Source organism: Onychomys torridus, chromosome 4, assembly GCF_903995425.1.
Source record: "Onychomys torridus chromosome 4, mOncTor1.1, whole genome shotgun sequence".
NCBI classification, from domain to species: Eukaryota; Metazoa; Chordata; class Mammalia; order Rodentia; family Cricetidae; genus Onychomys; species Onychomys torridus.
Window position 1 is genome coordinate 68,704,776 of NC_050446.1, and position 21,759 is coordinate 68,726,534.

General features: G+C 46.6%; 1 protein-coding gene across 35 annotated transcripts in view; it reads left to right on the forward strand.

Annotated features, from left to right (window-relative positions):
* Madd (MAP kinase activating death domain) overlaps positions 1 to 21,759 on the forward strand; it is a 46,016-nt gene that overhangs the window by 9,550 nt on the left and 14,707 nt on the right. For 6 of the 35 annotated variants that reach the window (XM_036186200.1, XM_036186201.1, XM_036186199.1 and 3 more), the window contains exons 8-29: positions 1,309 to 1,487; positions 1,805 to 2,040; positions 2,178 to 2,334; positions 4,772 to 4,875; positions 4,961 to 5,127; positions 5,478 to 5,731; positions 5,948 to 6,087; positions 7,389 to 7,490; positions 8,914 to 8,973; positions 9,329 to 9,431; positions 10,304 to 10,490; positions 10,586 to 10,736; positions 10,985 to 11,191; positions 12,781 to 12,855; positions 13,813 to 13,913; positions 14,974 to 15,087; positions 15,330 to 15,485; positions 17,977 to 18,082; positions 18,554 to 18,616; positions 18,850 to 18,970; positions 19,075 to 19,180; positions 21,100 to 21,210. In XM_036186200.1, coding sequence (XP_036042093.1) covers positions 1,309 to 1,487; positions 1,805 to 2,040; positions 2,178 to 2,334; positions 4,772 to 4,875; positions 4,961 to 5,127; positions 5,478 to 5,731; positions 5,948 to 6,087; positions 7,389 to 7,490; positions 8,914 to 8,973; positions 9,329 to 9,431; positions 10,304 to 10,490; positions 10,586 to 10,736; positions 10,985 to 11,191; positions 12,781 to 12,855; positions 13,813 to 13,913; positions 14,974 to 15,087; positions 15,330 to 15,485; positions 17,977 to 18,082; positions 18,554 to 18,616; positions 18,850 to 18,970; positions 19,075 to 19,180; positions 21,100 to 21,210 — 3,000 coding nt within the window. The remainder of the gene's footprint in view (positions 1 to 1,308; positions 1,488 to 1,804; positions 2,041 to 2,177; positions 2,335 to 4,771; positions 4,876 to 4,960; positions 5,128 to 5,477; positions 5,732 to 5,947; positions 6,088 to 7,388; positions 7,491 to 8,913; positions 8,974 to 9,328; positions 9,432 to 10,303; positions 10,491 to 10,585; positions 10,737 to 10,984; positions 11,192 to 12,780; positions 12,856 to 13,812; positions 13,914 to 14,973; positions 15,088 to 15,329; positions 15,486 to 17,976; positions 18,083 to 18,553; positions 18,617 to 18,849; positions 18,971 to 19,074; positions 19,181 to 21,099; positions 21,211 to 21,759) is intronic. The other 29 variants (XM_036186207.1, XM_036186208.1, XM_036186226.1 and 26 more) reach the window with 14 other exon arrangements.

Consider the following 21,759-nt stretch of genomic DNA (forward strand, 5'->3'; position numbering starts at 1 on the left):
CCAAAGCTACACAGAGAAACCCTGTCTCAAAAGACAAAAACAATAACAACAACAACAACAAAAATGGCCAAAGTGGAGCCAGCCTTGGTGGTGCACATCTTTAATCCCAGCACTGGGCAATCAGAGGCAGGCGGATCTCTGTGTTTCAGGCCAGCCTGGTCTACAGAACAAGGTTTAGGACAGCCAGGGTTATGAATGAAACCTTGTCTCAAAAGAGAAGAGGGAGGGAAAAGAGAGTGAGAAGAGAGATATAGATAGATAGATAGATAGATAGATAGATAGATAGATAGATAGATAGATAGATAGATGAGTGAGAAGAAGAGAGATATAGATAGGTAGGTAGGTAGGTAGGTAGATGGATGGATGGATGGATGGATGGATAGGTAGGTAGGTAGGTAGGTAGGTAGATAGGTAGATACTAATGTGAAGAGCGAGTGCTGTTTGAATTCATGCCAGTTCACTACTGTGTAGGGCTTGGATCGGCGGCAGCATCGTCAACACTTGGCCTTGAAGCACAGAATCACCCCAGATGTAGATTCCAAATACACTGTGACACCAGCCCAGGGGATTCCTCAGCCCACCCACATTTAAAAACACTGATGTTTGGATAAGTGGTTTCCAGAGTGCACCACAGAGCCTCGTAGAGGCCAGTCTAAGCTGGTTTTGTTCTGTTGTTTTTTTTTTCATAGTTGTGGCTCTCGTGGAGAGGCTCTGGATTTTTGTTGTTTTGTCAGGTTTGTTTTTTGAGTTTTTGTTTGTTGTTTGTTTTGAAGACAGTTTCTCTGTGTAGTTCTGGCTGTCCTGGAACTCTGTAGACCAGGCTGGCCTCGAACTCAGAGACTAGCCTTCCTTTGCTTCTCGAGTGCTGGGATTAAAGGCGTGTGCCACCACCGCCTGACAAGGCTCTGGTTTTATATCCTTCTAAGTAGCTGTGTTTTTACAGTTCACTTGCTAATATGTCTTTGTGTATTTCAATTTGAAAAGTACTTCTTGGCTAAAATAAATGGAAACTGTTGTCTTGGATTTCAGTTTTACTTAAAATTCTTTGAACTTGGTTGACTCAAGATGGACAGCTACATAATTCTGGCTATTTTCTAAAAGCTAAATTATTTGGATTCTTTTTTTTTTTTTTCCTCAAAGATACAGACTCTAAAATGAGTTGGGCATGATTTTCAAACAAGCACAGTTCTTTGTAGAGAATTTTGTGAGCAGAGTGACAGGTAGAAGACTTAAAAACAGCCCTTTCCTAGTAGCTGAGGTTGGCGGCCTAAGAACCTGTCTTATGTGAGGACTTCTGGTTGTTCCCAGGCTCTAGCCAGCATGAGTCTCAACACCCAGCCTATTCTTAATCTGGAGAAGTTCCATGAGGGCCAGGAGATCCCACTTCTCTTGGGAAGGCCTTCCAATGACCTCCAGTCCACACCTTCCACTGAATTCAATCCACTCATTTATGGCAATGACGTAGATTCAGTGGATGTTGCAACGAGGTAAGACCACGGGTTCCTAAGTTTGTTTTTCTGCTCTCTTGATTTGGGGTGGGGGGAGACCACTTCCCAGAGCCAGAGTCACTTCATATATAAAATGTGTGTGATATTTGGTTATTTTTCCTACCTTAGCAAAAGTAAGGAGAAGAGCTAGTCAGCATGAAGAGAAAGGCTGATGGGTCTTTAAGGTGTCTCCCGATGGTGGTGGTGGGAACCTGTTAAACGGTGGTGTTAAGAGGTGGCTGAGACCTTGGAGCGTGGCTGTCCTAACGACACAGGGTATGGGTCTCGGATTATCTCACCACCCCCTTCTTTCCCAGGGTGGCCATGGTGCGTTTCTTCAACTCTGCTAATGTGCTGCAGGGCTTCCAGATGCACACACGCACCCTGCGACTCTTCCCCCGACCTGTAGTAGCTTTCCAAGCTGGCTCCTTTCTGGCCTCACGTCCCCGACAGACTCCTTTTGCTGAGAAACTGGCCAGGACTCAAGCTGTAGAGTACTTTGGAGAATGGATCCTGAACCCTTCTAACTACGCCTTCCAGCGGATTCACAACAGTGAGTCTGCCAGCTTCCTGCTTGTCCCTCATTGTCTCTGCTCTTGGTGGCTGTCCTTGGCTCCCACACACACACTTTCTATTGCTTTATACTCCCCCATTTTCTTCTCTACTGCTCACTAGTTTCCTCTTTGGCAGATATGTTTGATCCAGCCCTTATTGGTGACAAGCCGAAGTGGTATGCTCACCAGCTACAGCCCATCCATTATCGAGTCTACGACGGCAACTCTCAGCTGGCTGAGGCCCTGAGTGTGCCGCCAGAGCGTGATTCTGATTCTGACCCCACTGATGACAGGTGAGAAGTCCCTCGTGTAGGAGGCAAAAATGTCATAGCAGTTGTAGATATGAGGCTTTGAAGCTTTGCATTATTTTTTAGTTGATTTTCATCTTTAAAAGAGGTTGATTTAAGCCAGGCGGTGGTGGTGCATGCCTTTAATCCCAGCACTCGGGAGGCAGAGGCAGGTGGATCTCTGTGAGTTCGAGGCCAGCCTGGTCTACAAAGTGAGTTCCAAGAAAGGTGCAAAGCTACACAGAGAAAACTTGTCTTGAAAAACCAAAAAGAGAGAGAGAGAGAGAGAGAGAGAGAGAGAGAGAGAGAGAGAGAGAGAGAGATTGATTTATTGTGTGTGTATGTGTTTGTGTCTATCTCGTGCATATATGTGTGGGTGTACTCTCTAGCGTGTGTGTAAGCCAGAAGAGGGTATGGGATCCCTCAGAACTGAGTTATAGGAGTTTGTAGCACACCTAACTTGTTAGGTGGGTGCTGGGATCTAAACTCTGGTCCTCATGATTGTGTGGCAAGCTCTCCTCACCACTAGGGCCATCTCTGCAGCCTGTTTCTTCTCCTTTGAATATTTTAAATTCATTATTTGACAGCTTCACACATATATGCAGTATATCTTGATCACGTCCCCTCCGCTCTCCCTCCTCCTCCTCCCTCCTCCTCATGGTGTTTGTGGTGTTCTTGGCTTGCTTCTGTTGTTTGAGATAGGATGCCATGGAGTCCACACTGTCCTCTGACTCAGTATGTAGTTAGTGATGATCCTCCTGCCTCTACTCCTGGAATGCTGGGGTTATAGGTGTACAGCACCACACCCAGTTGATGTGATACTGGGAATCAAATCCAGTGCCTCCTGCTTGCTGGGAAGGCACTCTACCGCCTGAGCTACGTCCCCAGTCCTTTGTTTGGTAGGTCACTTATTGTGGGTTGTTCGTTTTTACTGCTTATTTAATTTCTTATTTTGTATGTTTAAATGTCTGCCTGATGTGCGTGCCTGGTGTTTGTGAAGGGAAGAAGAGGGCATTGACTCCCTTGGAACTAGAGTTACTGTAAGGAGTCTTCATCTGTCCTGCCAGCCAGCTCTCAAATAACGACATGGAGACTTATTAATTATGTAAGCTTGGCCTTAGCTCAGGCTTGCTCTTGACTAGCTCTTGTAACTTAAATGAACCCATTTCTATCAATCTACATTCTGTCACATACCACCCATCCTGCTTCTTCATGTCTCCTGGTGTCTCTCATGTTCCTAGATTCATCTCCTCCTTCCCCTCTCTCTGCCTGGAAGTCCTGCCTATACCTCCTGCCTAGCTATTGGCCATTCAGCTCTTTATGAAACCAGTCACAGCGATACACCTTCACACAGTGTACAAATATCCCACAACAAGTTACAAACGTTTATAAGTGTCCATGTGGGTGCTGGGAACAGAACCTGGGTCCTCTGGAAATGCAGCAAGTGTTGCTAACTCCTGAGCCATCTCTTCAGCCCTTAGTTTTTTTATTTTGAGATAGAGTTTCATTGTGTAGTCCTGGATGGCCTTAAACTCACAAAGTTCTCCCACCTCAAAGTCTAGACTTATAGCTTAAGCCACCGTAATGTGCTCTGATTGGTTTCCTTGACACCCTTATTTTATCTTGTACCCTGGCCTTGAGTTAACTGTGCTCCCCTTTTTATGGTTCTAAATACTGATTGTGATTCCTTTTCTTTTCTTTTTAATGTGCATTGGTGTTCTGCCTGCATGTATGTCTGTGCGAGGGTGTCAGATCCCTGGAACTGGAGTTACAGACAGGTGTGAGCTGCCGTGTAGGTTCTGGGAATTACACCTGGGTCCTCTGGAAAAGCAGCCAGTGCTCTTAAGCACTGAGCTCTCTCTCCAACCTCCCGATTGTGGATTCTTTTGTCTTCCCTTTCTGATTTTCTTTGTTTCTGTTTTATTTTGAGAAAAGGTCTCATGAGTCCTAGGCTGGATTAAAATTACTAAGGATAACCTTGAACTTCTTTTTTTTTTTTTTTGACCCAGATGACTGGGTTGAGGACTGAACCCAGGGCCTTGCGTGTGCTAGGCAAGCGCTCTACCACTGAGCTAAATTCCCAACCCAACCTTGAGAACTTCTAATCCTGTTGTCTCTACTTTCTAAGTTTTAGTATTATAGGAGTGCACTGCCATGCATGGTTTATACAGTGTTAGAATTGAACCCAGGTCTTCCTGCATGCTAGGCAGGCACTCTACCAACTGAGTCACATCTTCAGCTTCTTTTCTTTAAAAAAAAATTAATGTGGTGTGTGTGTGTGTGTGTGTGTGTGTGTGTGTGTGTGTGTGTGTGTGTTTGCATTTGTGTGGCCCTGTGTGTATGTGGAGATCAGCAGACAACTTGGAGGCGTTGGTTCTCCGTGGGCCCCAGGGATCCTGGGCCAGCCCCTCTTCCTTGCTTTTTCATTCTCTGTACTTGGCAGTGGCAGTGACAGCATGGACTGTGGTGACTCAAGCTCTTCTTACTCCTCCCTTGGAGACTTCGTCAGCGAAATGATGAAATGTGACATCAATGGCGATACTCCCAGTGAGTAAACTTGGGAAGACTGAGGCTTCCTAGGCAGGGGCTGGGTTTGGCGGCTGAGGTGGTCTGTTCTTGTCTCTCTTGGTAGACGTGGATCCTCTAACACACGCAGCCCTGGGAGATGCCAGTGAAGTGGAGATCGATGAGCTGCAGCCCCAGAAAGAGGGAGAGGAGCCTGGCCCAGACAGTGAGAGCTCTCAGGGAAAACCTCGGCTGCGCTCCAGCCCCAGCACTGCCGCCCACGGCGCCCACTCTGTACGTGAGGACTCACAGGGCTGGTGGTGAGAGGCTGTGGGCCCCATCTGTTAGGAAGACTTCTCTGCAGCTGTTTGTCTGCCTCTTTCCGTGTTCTTCCCTCCTTTTCTCTATAACCCTCTGACCCAGAGCCTCCGAGATGTAGCTTTAACCCCGAAGAAGGCCAAAGGACTTCTTGTAAGCTGTTATCTGCTTACGTAGTCTGTAAGTCCAGAGACCAAGAATATCGGAGCTCTTCTTCATGTCATAAGCTAGGAGTCGGACAGATCTGGTCTTTTCCACCGAACTGAGACTGTGGGTAGGCATCACTGGGCATCAGGTGACCACTTTTCATTTAATGTGACCCTCAGGAACATGCTGATTCTACAGAGATGGATGCTAAGGCAGCAGCAGGCGGCTCCAAGCCCCTTACTCCTGTGCCTCCCAGCATTTGCAAATCTGCTGTGGACAGGAGACAGACAGAGACTGGAGAGGGGTCAGTGTGCCAGCGAACCTGTGACAGTGCACACTTCGAGCCCCAATATGGCTTTCCCCCTGAGGAAGATGAGGATGACCAGGGGGAAAGCTATACTCCCCGATTCGGCCAACACGTCAGTGGCAATCGGTGAGAGCCTGGGAACCCTTTGTAGATGGGTGACTAAAGGGCCTCGCTGCGATGACCCTGGGTGACTCTTGCTATCCTGCCGTCCCCAGAGGGTGGTTCTTTGAACTAAGGACTTAGGAATTATGGGACAAGAACAGCATCTGCAGTGTAGCATAAGACCCACTCCCAAGATCAGGTCCCCTGCCTGGGACTCATGGGTGCCACTGTACATTCAAGGGCTCCAAAGCTGCTGCGGCCCAACAGCCTGAAACTGGCGAGCGACTCGGACGCAGAGTCGGACTCTCGAGCAAGCTCTCCCAACTCCACTGTCTCTAACAACAGCACCGAGGGCTTCGGGGGCATCATGTCTTTTGCCAGTAAGTACCTCAGGCTCTCTCATGCCTCTGCTCCCTTTTCCTTCTGGTAGGTACATGTCGCTCAGAGCTTGAGATGTAGGGCTAGGTGGATGATAGTCCTCATTCAGATCAGTTGGGAGATACTGAATGAAGTATTTTTAAATGAGATGAAAGAAACACCAGGCAAATTAGTCAATAAATATGTATGTATGTTTGTATGTAGTGTGTGTGTGTGTGTGTGTGTGTGTGTGTGTGCGTGTGTGTGCGCGTGTGTGTGCACGCGCCAGCAGGCCATAGCATGCACATAGAGGTCAGAGGACAACTTACAGGAGTTAGTTCTCTACTCCACCATGGCTCCGTAGGATCAAACTCAGGTTGTCAGGGTTGTTAGCAAGTGCCTTTACCCACTGGGCCATATTATTAATACACTTACATACATTAAAGTATAAATCATGCAGTTTTACATATAATTTATGAAAATATTTTTTCAAATTTGTCTTGGATCTGCTATCTTCTTTGCTTGGTAAGGAGCTTTAATGAACGTGTTTGAAATATATGTGCAACTGATTTTTTTTTTTTTTTTTCGAGACAGGGTTTCTCTGTGTAGTTTTGGTGCCTGTCCTGGATCTTGCTCTATAGATCAGGCTGGCCTCAAACTCACAGAGATCTGCCTGGCTCTGCCTCCCTAGAGCTGGGATTAAAGGTGTGTGCCACCACCCCCCTGGCATATGCAACTGATTTTTCATGCTTACTTTTAGCCCATGAGGGTTTATAGACTATAGATTGGCTAGGGGCTAACGAGAGCCACCATAAAGGATGGTTGTAATTATAAGTGTCCTTAGGATCCAGGTAGGAATATCTCTTCAGATCAAAAGCATATGAACCACTGGCTTTCATGCAGTCTTAGCAGTAAACGAGACTTAGACATTATTACGGGAGGAAGCCAGAGAAAATTATTATTGGGTTTGGAGCAGACCTGGCCCTTTCCTTGTTTACCCACCATCATTTCTAAGATGGAGCAGAGATTATCTGGTCAAGCCATTGGGAGGCTGTTTGAAAGGAGGGAGGTGAAGTCGATGCTGTAGTTACTATGCTGGGATGCTCAGAATGTCTGTCCTATTAACTCATGGCTTGCTTTCTTTTTGGTTTTTCGAGACAGGGTTTCTCTGTGTATCTTTGCGCCTTTCCTGGAACTCACTCTATAGACCAGGCTGGCCTTGAACTCACAGAGATCCGCCTGCCTCTGCCTCCCGAGTGCTGGATTAAAGGTGTGCACCACCACTGCCCGGCAGCTCATGGCTTTCATACCTTCCCCTCTGCAGGCAGCCTGTATCGAAACCATAGTACAAGCTTCAGTCTTTCAAACCTCACACTGCCCACCAAAGGTGCCCGGGAGAAGACTACACCATTCCCCAGCCTGAAAGGTAACTGCAGTCTTTCCTTTGTCAAACCAGGTGTCTCTGAGAGGCATGGCAGACGTATGGGTGTTTGTTAGGAGCCCTGTGTACCGTGAATCATTTGACCTGGCTGTTGCCTCACACTGCTTACCGTGGCTTTCACTGCACACCAGATAGAAATCATCTTTGTAGCTGGAGGAGGCCCTGTTATATCAGTAGAACAAGAGCAGCTTGGGATTACCTCTGCTTTGGGGAGGACCTTCTCAGAAAGAAGTATATGCTAACACAGGGATAATCAGCTGCCCTTAGTCTTCAGATTCCCACTGCATGAACTTGGGTAAACACTTTCCCAAGGAGCTAGTCCACAGGAGGATGATTACGGGCAGTCTAGCAATATTATAGAATCTAGCCATTTACTGTGGCTTCATGTCAACTTTTGGTCTATCAGTGGTATTGATTGGCTTCTAGGATCAGACCATATTTCAATTTCACCTACGATCTTTGTAGCTTGAGGGGCTTTCCTCAATTTAATTTGACTTTTGTTTGTTAACTATGGGTATTGTGCTGAAACATTTAATTATAGTAGTAAGTACAGAGAGAAGAAACCATTTTATTGACACAGGGTCTTCCTCTGTCGAGCCCCTCAGACTTACAGTCCTTCTCCCTGAAACTCCCTAGTGCTAAGGTTATAGACGTGTACCACCCATCACATCCAGCTAGAGGTATCAGGAGCCTAAGGAATGTTCTTTCATGGGGCAGGTTGTGGAGTGGGTGGGTGAAAGGAGGTTAGAGTTCTAATACAGAAAACTAACTAGTATTGCTACAGTGAATCCTCCACTGGATGGGTAGATTAGGGATAGGAAGGTGTGTTAGCCTCTCTGGCTTTCATCTGGAACATCTAAAGGGAAGAGTGAATCCTCCACTGGATGGGTAGATTAGGGATAGGAAGGTGTGTTAGCCTCTCTGGCTTTCATCTGGAACATCTAAAGGGAAGAGTAATTGAAAGTCTTTCATTGCATGTGACGCTTCATCTCATGTGCTGCACTTAGTCTTTCTCCCCATCCTCACTACCGCGCCCTTACTTCCCATGACAGCGTCTGCAAGATGTCTCCTCCCGTGGGTACGCACAGCCCCCAGGACCCCTGTGCTAGCTATCTCACAAAAACCAGTGTTCCCTTCTCTCATGCATGTGCCTGTTTAGTGTCTGAAGTCCCCGTGTCATTTACCCTGTCCCTGGCTTTGAGAGGTCCCAGGCCTAAGAATGGGCTTTCTTAGAGCCTTGGTTATCTCTTGATCCCTTGGCTTCCAGCTTTGATGTGCCAAGAACCAAGGTTGTCTGCATTCTCCAGGCTTTGCGAGAGTGCCCAGGTGACCTGACTTACTGCTCCCTCAAGGGGTACAGGGGTTCAAGGATTGTGGTGCACCTACTAATTGTGTATTTTTGTCCCAGTATTTGGGCTAAATACTCTAATGGAGATTGTTACTGAAGCCGGCCCTGGGAGTGGCGAAGGTGGGTCTTCCCGTGAGCTGTGCATGACCTTTCTTTACCCCTAGCATCTTCTCTGCCTGCCCGAGGGCCTCCTCATGGAGCAAGCGACGTCACATGAGTGACCTGCCTTGCCTATCCCCCACGACACCCATGCAGCCCATGGGGCATGCTGCTGGTGCATGTGGCGTGGCCTGAATCTCCATCCCTACCTCCCGCACATTGCCATGGCTGCTTTCTACCTGTGTGTGATGTTCCAGTGCCACCCAGCCCAGAGCTGCTGGAGAATGGGTGTGGACTGTGGCACCCCAGTGGTATGATGATGGGAGCCCTTGGACTGCGCCAGTGATGTGTCTCATTCCCACCTTCCCTTCTGTAGGCAACAGGAGGGCCTTGGTGGACCAGAAGTCATCCGTCATCAGGCACAGCCCAACCGTGAAAAGAGAACCTCCGTCACCCCAGGGCCGCTCCAGCAATTCTAGGTAAGGAATGGCAGAGCAGCTTTGTTTTGTTTTTGTTTTTGAGACATGTTGTCTATCTTGCTTGCCTCACACTCAGCATGTAGCTGAGGATGACCCTGAACTGATCTCTGTTTCCAGTTCCCAAGTGCTCAGGTTATAGGCATGCTCCACCACACTCAAGTATCAGAACAGTTTTGTTGTTGTTTTGTTTTGTTTTTTTATTTTATTTTATTTTATTTTTTTGAGCTGAGGACCAAACCCAGGGCCTTGCACTTGCTAGGTAAGAGCTCTACCACTGAGCTAAATCCTCAACCCCAGAACAGTTTTAAAGTTCTCAGGTAGAGGTGATGTTTCTTTTCTTTTCTTCCTTTCTTTCTTTCCTTCTTTCTTTCTTTCTTTTTCTTTTTTTTATTTTTTAAAGTTGCTCAAGATTAGGAGAGCAGCTCTCAAAACAGTAGATTTAATCAATGTTTGGTTAGCACTTCCTTTTTTTTTTTTTCTTTTGTTTTTTTTAAGACAGGGTTTCTCTGCATAGCCCTGGCTGTTCTGGAACTATGTAACTCTGTAGACCAGGCTAGCCTCAAACTCGCAGAGATCTGCCTGCTTCTGCCTCCCAAGTGCTGAGATTAAAGGCATATGCTACTCCTGCCCGGCCAGCACTTTCCATTTTTAACCAATCCACAGGCAGCATTAGTGGTTTAAGGTGTGGAGAAATGTGAAATTGCAGGATTGTGGGGAGTTGGCAAACAAGATCCTTGGGGAGATAGGGATGTGGTGGCCATTTTGGAGACTTAGCTTTATGCTTTGCCCCCGGGTAAACATCTTGTCTGGTGAAAGAGGGGATGCTCTGCCAAGGATTAGATGACCACAGAAGTGGTTTGTGGGCCCTGTAGTGAGAACCAACAGTTCCTGAAGGAAGTGGTACACAGTGTGCTGGATGGCCAGGGCGTAGGCTGGCTCAATATGAAAAAGGTACGCCGGCTGCTGGAGAGTGAGCAGCTTCGAGTCTTTGTACTGAGCAAGCTGAACCGTGTGGTGCAGTCAGAGGATGATGCCCGGCAGGATGTCATCCAGGATGTGGTAAGTATGTGGGCTAGGGAGTCGGAATCAACTGGGCAGAAGGGTGTGGATGTTAAAGAAACGTTGCTAGCTCTGGGTCCTGGCTGTTGTTGCAGGAGGTCAGTCGGAAGGTGTACAAGGGAATGCTAGATCTCCTCAAATGCACGGTCCTCAGTCTCGAGCAGTCCTACGCCCACGCGGGTCTGGGCGGCATGGCCAGCATCTTCGGGCTCTTGGAGATTGCTCAGACCCACTACTATAGTAAAGGTAGGGATCCTGCTTGCTGGCTCCACGTCGCTTCTCAGTCCACGCTCTCACTGCTATTCCTTGGGGTTGTTTCTGGCGTGTTTCTATGTAGGAACTCTTTTCCTACCATGAAGAATAAGGCCTTAGCGTTCTTCCCGTGTGCTAACTGCTCCATATCCCCGTGTCTGGCTTCTCCCCTCTCATTTTCCTGACTTAACTCCTCTTTGATGCCTCCTTCAGCCACTTCCTGTATGTCTTCCTTTCCTCAGACCCAGACAAACGGAAGAGAAGTCCAACAGAGAATGTAAATACCCCTGTTGGCAAGGATCCTGGTCTGGCTGGGCGGGGGGACCCCAAGGCTATGGCACAGCTAAGGGTCCCTCAGCTGGGTCCTCGGGCACCAAGTGCTACAGGAAAGGGCCCTAAAGAACTGGATACCAGAAGTTTAAAGGAAGAGAATTTTGTAGCATCTGTTGGTATGTATCATTGCGTTGGATGTGTCAAAGTGGTCTTGGCTTCTTGAACATCTTTCCTTCCTTTCAGTTCATCCAGAACCCCGGCTTTCTCTTCCCCATGCTTGCTCTTTAGAGAGGAAGAATGATTTTGTCTATTTCCAGTAGCATTTTCTTGTACGTGTCTGTCTTCCTGCTTGCTCTCCAACCGCCTTACCAGCATCTTCAAGGAGTAATTCGAGTTTGTTGAGAGACCCATGTGATGCAGTGCGGGGAGTCTGAGCTGTATTCTCCCTCCCTTTTTTATTTACATCGAGAAAACGTATTGCTGGAAACTATTAGGAAATTTATAGATACATCTTTGGGATGTAAAATTATGACCATCTGGGTTCTGCATCCAGTCGTCCGTCCCGTCCCCCCCCCCCCCCCCGTCTAAGCATTATACTGCTCTGGAATGTGTTCCTTCTGGCATGTTTGGGTCCTAGACTCCAAGGCCATAGATTTCTGAGCTGACTCTTCTTTCTGTCTTCCCACCCCAGACTCGATTCAGAACTTGCTTATGTCTGGTGTTTCTCCATTTGCTGTCTGGTGTCACCTCTTTGGGTGACTCCTGCTTGACCTTGAGTCATCTAGGGTACTTTCTTCTGATTCTCGGCCTCCAGTCTCTGTGCTGCTCTAAACTGATACTTCTTTGTCATGGCCTCTAGCCGTTGTCTTAAGTCCTCATAGGAATGAACCAGCTCTCTTCTTAGGACATCTCTGATTCCCTGGTTGGCGAATATTCTCCCAGAAGCAGTAGTAAAGCTTGGCTTTCTCCTGCCTGGTATGATGTTCCAGAAAAAAATATTGACCTGTTGTCCTGTAAGTCTTGAATCTACCTGGACAGTTCACTTCCCTATCAGGGTCTCTGTTACCTCATCTGGGAAATGAAGAGATTGTACTAAATAAACTCTGAAGTTCCTTGTTGGGGGAGAGCTATGGTTGGCATTCCCTGTGCTTTGTTTGACTCAGAAGCAGTCTCGCAGTCTCGGCCATTTTCTGTTGTCTGTTACTTCTCCTGGAAGCCTTTCTCCTAGATAGTGACTAAGAATGGGTCGCTTGGTTGAGTAGGCAATAGTTCTGAGGGTAAGTTGTTCTTGGGGTTTCTTGATTGTTTTTTGTTGTTGTTGGTAGCAACAGGAGGAATGCTGATCGAATGCTTGATCTTGTCCTTGTCCAATCCAGTGTGTCAAGCAAATTTCTGCTCATGTTTCTGAAATTCTTTGACTGCTTGACATGCTTGTCTCTTATCTATAATTCATAATCATGGTGTGTTGGGAGTCTACTGATCTGTCTCCAGCCCGCTTAGGGCCCAGTTTCTCATACAAGAGCCCTTCCAGCTCAAAGATTCTGCAGTGTTTACGTTGAAAATAGGGTTAGAAATTTAGAGTCTTTGGTTCATGATTTGGGGTTGGGGAGGGGACAAAAAAAAATGAATCTCTTGATTCCTCAACCCTACCCAAATAAAGATATCTTTGTATCTCTTAGCCAGTAATGCAGTGTCTGAAGCGGAATGGACTCGGGTGGGGCTCTGGTCCTCTGACAAGCCTCTGACTCTCTGTCTCTCTCTCCTGCTTGCACTGCGTCTGGGGTAGAATTGTGGAACAAGCACCAGGAAGTGAAAAAGCAAAAGGCTTTGGAAAAACAGAGTAAGGAACAAACGCCCTTTCCTGTCCCCCAGTCTCCCATACCTGCCAACTTCCCAGGCCCAACTGGGGCGGGCTTCCTCTGCCAGCCCCACCCACATTTGTTCCTGGGTGGTATTTGGCCGAAGAAGCATTAGACAGGTCAGAGGACTCTTGGGGCAGGTGGCGTGTGAATCCCAGGTGTGTGGCTTGTGAGCTGCTCCTTGTCCCTGCCTTGGTTAGCCATCGGGCGTCTCCGTGTAAAATATCTAAACTGTGGTTTTCCATTGCGGTACGCTGCGGGGACGGCGTACTTCGGCCGGCGCAGCCCCTCCTCGGCTGATAGCTCCCTCACCTCTAGGCCTGTGGGCGCAGTTGGCAGAGATGGTTGCTGTCCCTCTGTGTTGAGTCTCTAGTGGCTTGCCTAGGCACACGTTCTTGCTTTCTGTCATTATGTCCTTCTGCCATACCATTGGGGGTGGGTGAGTTAAAATAGGTAAAATGGGGCTTTTTTGTTGTTGTTTTGTTTGGTTTTGTTTTGTCTCGAATGTAGATGGTGCAGGTTGGGGGTAGGCAGTGCCCAGAGAAACCGTGTTTCTTTCTTTCTTTTGCTCTTTTTCTGGCCTGTTTAGACACCTTTGTCAGGGAACACTTTAACAGTCTCAGACACAGGTGGAACTCTGACTTTGGGTGCCCTGGAATGGGGTTTGTTTGTGGGATGTTTTGTTTTAGGATGATTTGCTCTGGATTTTCTCAGGTTGGGAAGATGGCTACAGAGACCCTTGGCCAGGTCTACTGTACAACTTGGTTCTTAAGGCTTCTGGGGACGTCTAGTGGGACCCAGCGGTGGGCAGGGGCAGTCCCTGAGAGGTGACTGGGATGTGAGGAACAGATCTGGAGCAGGCTCTGCTGCTGCTCCACTCTTCACCAGCCTGCCCCAAGCTTCTGTGTGTTGCGTGACAGAAATCTTCCCCTACTCAGGGCCGGAGGTAATCAAGCCTGCCTTTGACCTTGGTGAGACGGAGGAGAAAAAGTCCCAGATCAGCGCAGACAGTGGTGTGAGCCTGACATCTGCTTCCCAGGTTTGTGACAGCCCTCCTGAAAACTGTCAGGACTAATTACAAAGTTTTATACACACACACACACACACACACACACACACACACACACAGACATTGGCAGTGGGAATTAAGTTCAAGGTATACATTCTAGGTAAAGACTACCACTAAGTTATACCACTCACCCTCAAGATACTTCTTACAGTCAACAAAAGAAGGAAACAATCTAAATATAACCAATATTAAGGAATAATTAAATAAGTATAATAGAGTCATGGAATGCAATACTGCTGTTTTGTGTTTTCAAAAATTTAGCAACACAGCATGATTAAATATATGTATATATATATATTTACATACACACACACACATATACACAGCCGGGTGGTGGTGGCACACACCTGTAATCCCAGTACTCGGGAGGCAGAGGCAGGTGGATCTCTGTGAGTTCGAGGCCAGCGTGGTCTACAGAGTGAGTTCCAGGACAGCCTCCAAAGCTACAGAGAATATATATATATATATGCATATATACATATACACATATATACATATATGTGTGTATGTATGTATGTGTGTGTATGTGTGTGTGTATAGTGTGTATGTGTGTGTGTGTGTGTGTGTGTGTGTGTGTATATAGTGTGTGTGTGTGTGTGTGTATATATATATATATATATATATATATATATATATATATATATATATGAATGATACATGTATGAGGGCAGTGTCTTAATGTGTAGCCCTGGCTGGCCTAGAACATAGTATGTAGACCAGCCTGTCCTTGAACTCACAGATCTGCTTGCCTCTATCTCCCAAGTGCTAGCATTAATGTGCTACTCTGCCCCACTTCAATTTAGTTTTTAAAAAAATGTGTCTAGAAAAAACTGAAAGACTAACAGGAAATATACTAAAAGTAGAGATTAATTTGGGTAGTAGATGTATGACTTATTCTTATTTCATTATTCTTTCTTTCGTTTTCCACAGTGAGCATGTATTTATTCAATGTGTCATTTTATTGTGTAAGTTACATACAGTCCAGCTAAGAAAAGACTCAGTTGCTCGGACCTCTCTAGAAACAATGCAGGTGTCCCCTGTCTCTTTTCAGAGGACTGATCAAGACTCTGTCGTCGTCGGTGGGAGTCCAGCCGTTGTGGTCCGAAGCTCCAGTCAGGATTCTGAAGTTAGCACCGTGGAAGGGGTACCACACTGGCTTCTTTGTGGGTGGCGGTGGGTGTCTCCTGGGAAGGCTCCTTCCCTTGGGACGCTGTTTTAGTCAGGGCAGCTTGACTCTCATGAGTGTGCACAGACTATCACTAATCTTAAAGGAGTTCTAGGGGCCCTTAGACACCTGAGAAACGGTTCTATGGTGGACATAGGGTTCTAACTGGCCTTGGGGGTCTTCTCTGGGGACTGTCCCTTACTACGTTGTGTCTTTTCTAGGTGAGTAACAGTTCTGGAGAGACCCTCGGAGCGGACAGCGACCTGAGCAGCAATGCGGGCGACGGGCCAGGAGGAGAAGGCAGTGCTCATTTGAGTTCTCGGGCCACTCTGTCTGACAGTGAAATCGAAACCAATTCTGCCACAAGCACCATCTTTGTAAGCTTTATTTACTAACACAGACTGTTTATGGGGAGGAAGGTGGTTTAGTACAGAATGCAAAGTTCAGAGACAATGAGAAGAAAGAAGTAGGGCTGGAGTCGCGACTCAGTGGCAGACCACTTGCTGGGCATGTGCATGGCACTGCGGAAGGAGGGAAGAACTTGCCACAGTCATCCAGTAGGTCTGCTGCAGCTGGGGTGGCTCTTCCCTCCCTCTCCCCCACCCTTCCTTCCTTTCTGTTTTTTCCTTCCTTCCTTTCTTCCTTCCTCTCCCCTCCCCTCCCCTCCCCCCCCTTTCTCCCTTTCTTTTCCTTCTCTTCCCTTCCTCCTCCTCCTCTTCCTTTTTGAAGGAAGTCTTACTGTATAACCCAGGTTGGCCTCAAGCATATGATCCTTCTGTTTCAGTCTTGCTGGGATTACAAATGTGTGCCCCATTCCCAAATGAAATAAATCAGTCAGTTCTTATCTCACCCCTGTACTTTGCAGCCTACACCTGCTTCTTTAGATAGGGTTCACTACTCTGAGACATGTGCCACTTTATGAAGAAGACAGTGGATATTCACCATAGCAGCTTTCAGTACTTCGGTCTACAGAGGAAACTAGAAGATACAATTTAAATGGAGTCTTTTTTTTTTTTTTTTTTTTTTTTAAACCACTGATGCTTATTTGTGTCTCTAGGTCCTTCAATATGTCTGTGCCTAGTAGAGCCAATGGAGGCCGAGATAGGATCAAGAGTTAGCAGGGCCTAAGCCGGGCAGTGGTGGCACACGCCTATAATCCCAGCACTAGGGAGCCAGAGGCAGGCGGATCTCTGTGAGTTTGAGGCCAGCCTGGTCTACAGAGTGAGTTCCAGGACAGGATCCAAAGCTACAGAGAAACAAAACAAAAAACAAAAAACAAAACAAACAAACAAACAAAAAAAGAGTTAGCAGGGTCACTCAAGTTCCCGGGCTTGACTCTGAGTCTACACAGACTGTTTTAGTAGTGTTTAAAAAATCCTTCCACTGGGCATGGTGGCTCCTGCCTGTAATCCTGTTTCTCAAGGAGCTGAAGGAGAAGGATCTTAAGTTTGAGGTCAGCCTACATGGTGAGACCTTGTCAAAGGGGTGGGGCCCTGGCAGGCCGTAAAGGCTCTTATCCTTCCAGCTTTGACAGCCTGAGTTCCGTCTTTGGAACCTCATGGTGAAAGGAGAACACCAACTCCTGAAAGATGTTCTCTGGCCTCCACATGCATGCCACAACACATGTGTAAATCCTCTCCCCAGCCACACATGTACAAAATGAGTAAGGTGGTGGCACATGCTGCACTTGGGAGGCAGAGGCAGGCAGATCTCTGTGAGTTCAAGGTCAGCCTGGGCTACAGAGTGAGATCCAAGACAGGCGTCAAAACTACACAGAGAAAACATGTCTTGAAAAACAACAAAGAATCAATCAATCAATCAGTCAATCAATCATAAAAAAAAAAAGTGAGCTGGACGCCTTTAATCCCAGCACTTGGGAGGCAGAGGCAGGTGGATCTCTGAGTACAAGGCCAGCCTGATCTACAGAGTAAGTTCCAGGACAGCCAGGGCTACACAGAGAAAACCCTGTCTTTAAAAAAAAAAAAGAGAGAGAGTTTTTAAAAAATTCCTTCATTGTGCATTGACTCTGGATGTTAAATCATTCTTGTGGGGTGCTGATCACTGTGCGCTGCTTTTTCTGGCCCTCCCTACCACACAGCCTTAATTGTCCTGTGCTGGTGAACAAGGAGCGTTTGCACAGCTGAGGTGAGGAAGGTTACTTAAATTTCTTGGCTCACTAAAGGCTTTTCTTGTATGATTTGTGTGTGTATAATGTAGAAAGTAATGGAAAGAAACTCCTGATATCCACTTGGGTCCTTACACACTCAGACACTTAAACATACGTGTGAATATGCATGTGCACACATTAAACAAACGAATTAGCTATTTTAATCATTTCTCCAGTCCTGTGAGGTAGATATTATAATGTTCCTATTATAGACAAGGAAAATTATAGACAAGCAATTAAAAAATTAATAAAAAATAGGAACCTGAACCTTGGCCAGTCTGACTTCAAACTCTGTGTTCTTTCTGCTGTGCATGCTACTGCAAAGGTTTTACCTTGTTTTGTGGGGTGAGGGTGTGAGGCAGTATCTCATGTGGCCCACGCTGGCCTCAAACTTGCTATAAAGCTAAGGTTGATCCTCCTTTCCCAGCCTTCCACAAGCTGGATTAGAGGCATGCCCAGCTCTAAGAGAAAGCATCACAGAGACAAAAGAATAAAGGAGAACAGAATGAGCCCTTCATTTCTTGCTTTAGGAAGCAGTAACAGGAAACAGGATTATCAGGATGACTTTTAGCCAAACATAGTAGCAGATGCAGGGATAATTGTGTTGTTAATGGATGTTTATTTAGTGTGAGCCTTTCAGTAAGGTGCCTGGCTTACTTTGTCTCTATCTGTCTGGCATCTGACCTACCTTGTCTTTCTAGGGTAAAGCCCATAGCTTGAAGCCAAAGGAGAAGCTGGCTAGCAGTCCAGTTCGCTCTTCCGAAGAAGACGTAAGCCATCGCGTCTATCTCTATGAGGGACTACTAGGTAAGAAATAGGCTGGCAAGGCCCCTTGCATTAGAGGAAAGCTGGGCTCAGCCATGGGAGAGGGTAGCGCCAAACAGCTGCTGCTTGGCTTTCTGCTAATATCAATTCTGACATCAGATCGCATTTTAAACTCCTTTTTAATATTTATCTATTTAATGGGGGGGGGGGTGGCATGTGCTGTGCACACATGTGGAAGTCAGAGGACTTGTGGAAGTTGGTTCTTTATTTCTTCCTCCCATGTGGGCTCCAGGAATTGAACCCAGGTCATCAGGCTTGACAGCGAGCACCTTACCGACTGAGCCGTCTCACTAGGCCAGACAGCATTTTAAAATCTGAACCAAAGAATCTGTGGGATAAGCAGGGGCTGAAAACTAGATGAAAATGGGTTTTGGTGTTAATCAACAGGCTTTGTCTCTCTGTCTCCTTTCTTTCCTCTTGCTGCTGTGTCCCTTCCTGCTCACATGCTGGCAGGAAGGGACAAAGGATCCATGTGGGACCAGTTAGAGGATGCTGCTATGGAGACCTTTTCTATAAGTAACTGCTTTTCTTTGTGTGATGTGCTCTTTCTTCCTGCCTGGGAAGGGCTGGGCTTCGCTTGGAGGCCTCTGGGGTTGGTGGCAAAATGTATTAGATCTGGTTTCCATTGCCCTAGAATTTGGAATGACCTTGTTTTATCTAGGGCTTACTACCTTTTCATTTGTCAGCTCTATTCTTGAAATGTTAAATAAGCCATGCCCCTACCCAAGAAATAATATTATTCTACACAGGCAAAGAGCGTTCTACTTTATGGGACCAAATGCAGTTCTGGGAAGATGCATTCTTAGATGCTGTGATGTTGGAAAGAGAAGGGATGGGTATGGACCAGGGTCCTCAGGAAATGATCGACAGGTATGGGACTTAGGAAAGACATGGGAATACTCCTATTCAGTTCTTTCCACTGTCTTTTGTGGTCTTCCACCTGAGCACTAACCTGTGCCTGGTCTTCTGCCTAGGTACCTGTCCCTAGGAGAACATGACCGGAAGCGCCTGGAGGATGACGAAGATCGTTTACTGGCTACACTTTTACACAACCTCATATCCTATATGCTACTGATGAAGGTAATGTTGAATTTGCTTATGGCCAGCTCTCACTGGACGTAAGCTCTATTGCCTAAATTCTGGGACAGTTGAGAAGCTGTCCCAGTATCTGACTGTGGCTCTCTTCCTAACTGAAAGTCCAAGGCTTCTGTCCAGCTTCCACACTATCCATTTAACTGAAGCTACCAGGCTTTTGTTAATGAGTGTTATAAAGGTAATTGGTTATCACTTGTTACTTGTCTACTTTTAATTTTATATGTGTTCCCTTTGTTAAGTTGTTTTAGGATGCAATAAAGCTCCCCACAGAGTACAACTGATTTAATTCACTTTTTCCAGTAGTATATTCTAAACCCTTCAGGGGCTCAGAATTTATTTCCAGCGCCAGCCCTTTGTCATGCATAATTTTTTTATCACTGGAAAAAGCTGCCTAACGAGGCATGGTAGTCATGCCAGCAAATAAGGCACTTGGGAGGTAGAGGCAGGAGGAGCAGGCATTCAAGGCTAGCCTTGGCTGTAAGTTCAAGACCAGATAAAACTATCTAAAATCTTGTCAAAAATAAAAAAATACCCACTATTGTAGTTAGTTTTTCTGCCTGGCCCACAGTCAGGACAAATCTCTCTTACCCACCAGTCCCACAGTCATTCAGACCAAGTAAGCACACAGAGACTTATATTGTATACAAACTGTATGACCGTGGCAAGCTTCTTGTTATCTGCTTCTTCTATCTTAAATTAACCCATTTCTATTAATCTATAAGTTGCCACATGGCTCATGGCTTACCAGTACCTTACATCTTTCTTCTCATGGCGGTGGCTGGCCGTGTCTCTCCCCTCTGCCTTCACTTCCCAGCCTTCTCTTCTCTGCTTGTCCCACCTATCCTTCCTGCCTGGCTACTGGCCAATCAGCGTTTTATTTATACAGAGCGATATCCACAGCACACTATTAACAAAGAAATGATAAGTCCTAGTTTGAGTTGTTTGAGCTTTTGTCTTAGCTGTGGAAAAGTGTGTTACCAAGCAGGAGCGTTCTTCTCTGAAAGAGAATGGGTTCGGATGGGTGGTGGTAAAATATAGTTGTGAGAACGAGCCTCGCTGAGTACCTCCTGTTCTCCCTAACCTCTAACAGTGAAGGGATCAGCTGCCCAAATATGGAGATGGCTCTGTAAGCTTTTTGACTCGATTGATCTTGTGTCTTAGTTAGATTTCTGTTACTGTTATAAGCACTATGGCCAAAAGCAACATGGGAACAAGAGGGCTCATTGGCTAACATGGCTAGCTCATGGTCACAGTCCATCATCAGTGGAAGCTGAGGCAGGAAGCTGGAGGCAGGAGCTGATGCAAACACTCTGGAGGAGTGCTGCTTATTGGCTTGCTCAGCCTGCGGCCATTTGTTTGTTTGTTTGGTTGGTTGGTTGGTTGGTTGGTTTGGTTTTTTGACACAGGGTTTCTCTGTGTAGCTCTGGCTGTCCTAGAACTCACAGAGATCCACCTGCCTCTGCCTTCCAAGTGCTGGGATTAATGGCGTGCACTACTACCACCTGGCTCAACCTGCTTTCTTACACATCCTAGAGCCACTTGCCCAGGGAGGACACTGCCAACGGTGTGCTGGGCTCCCTCACATCAATCATTAGTCAAAAATGCCCCACAGGCTTATCTGCAGGCCAGTCTTATGGAGGCATTCTCTCCATTGAGAGTCCCTCCTCCCACATAACTCTGGCTTGTATCACTAATCAGCATTTCTTGTATTATACGTTTCCTCCATGCTTGAATTCCGTTGAACAGAATACACAGCTGCAAATGTTCTGCCACAGTCAGTGATACAGTTTTTCAGAATTCCATTTCTCTCAGATAGATGTGTGCAAACTTAGACATTGTCTTGTCTCCGCCTCAGTTGGGAAGAGAACAGATCCTTTGTTAAGACGCGTGTCTTGGCTTTCCAGGTGAACAAGAATGACATCAGGAAGAAAGTGCGGCGTCTGATGGGAAAGTCCCACATTGGCCTTGTATACAGCCAGCAAATCAATGAGGTGCTTGATCAGCTGACCAATCTGGTGAGCATACCTGACCACCCCTCAGGCTACTTCCGCTCCGCTTGTCATCCTTCCCTGCTGCAGAGCTCCCACATGGAACATTGCTGGTCATGTCACCATGCAGCCGGTTAATCCCTTGTTTCGAACGGGGCATTAGTCCAGGGGAGGTTTTAGCCCTTCTGTTCAGTGTCAGGGACTCTGAGTACCCCAACTGTCACAGTATAGCCATTTCCATGGAAGGTCTGCCGATGTCTGGGGACCTATGAGACCTGTGAAATCTGTTCTCACAGCAACACTAAAATGTCTCTTTAAAAAACAAGACAGGGTGTCTCTGTGTAACTGTCCTGCCTGTCCTGGAACTCACACTGTAGACCAGGCTGGCCTTGAACTCACAGAGATCTGCCTGCCTCTGCCTCCTGAGTGTTGGGATTAAAGGTATGTGACACCAATGCCCACAGCTAAAATGCCTCTTTTTTTTTTTTTTTTTTTTTTTTCTGGTTTTTCAATACAGGGTTTCACTATGTAGCTTTGTGCCTTTCCTGGAACTCACTTGGTAGCCCAGGCTGGCCT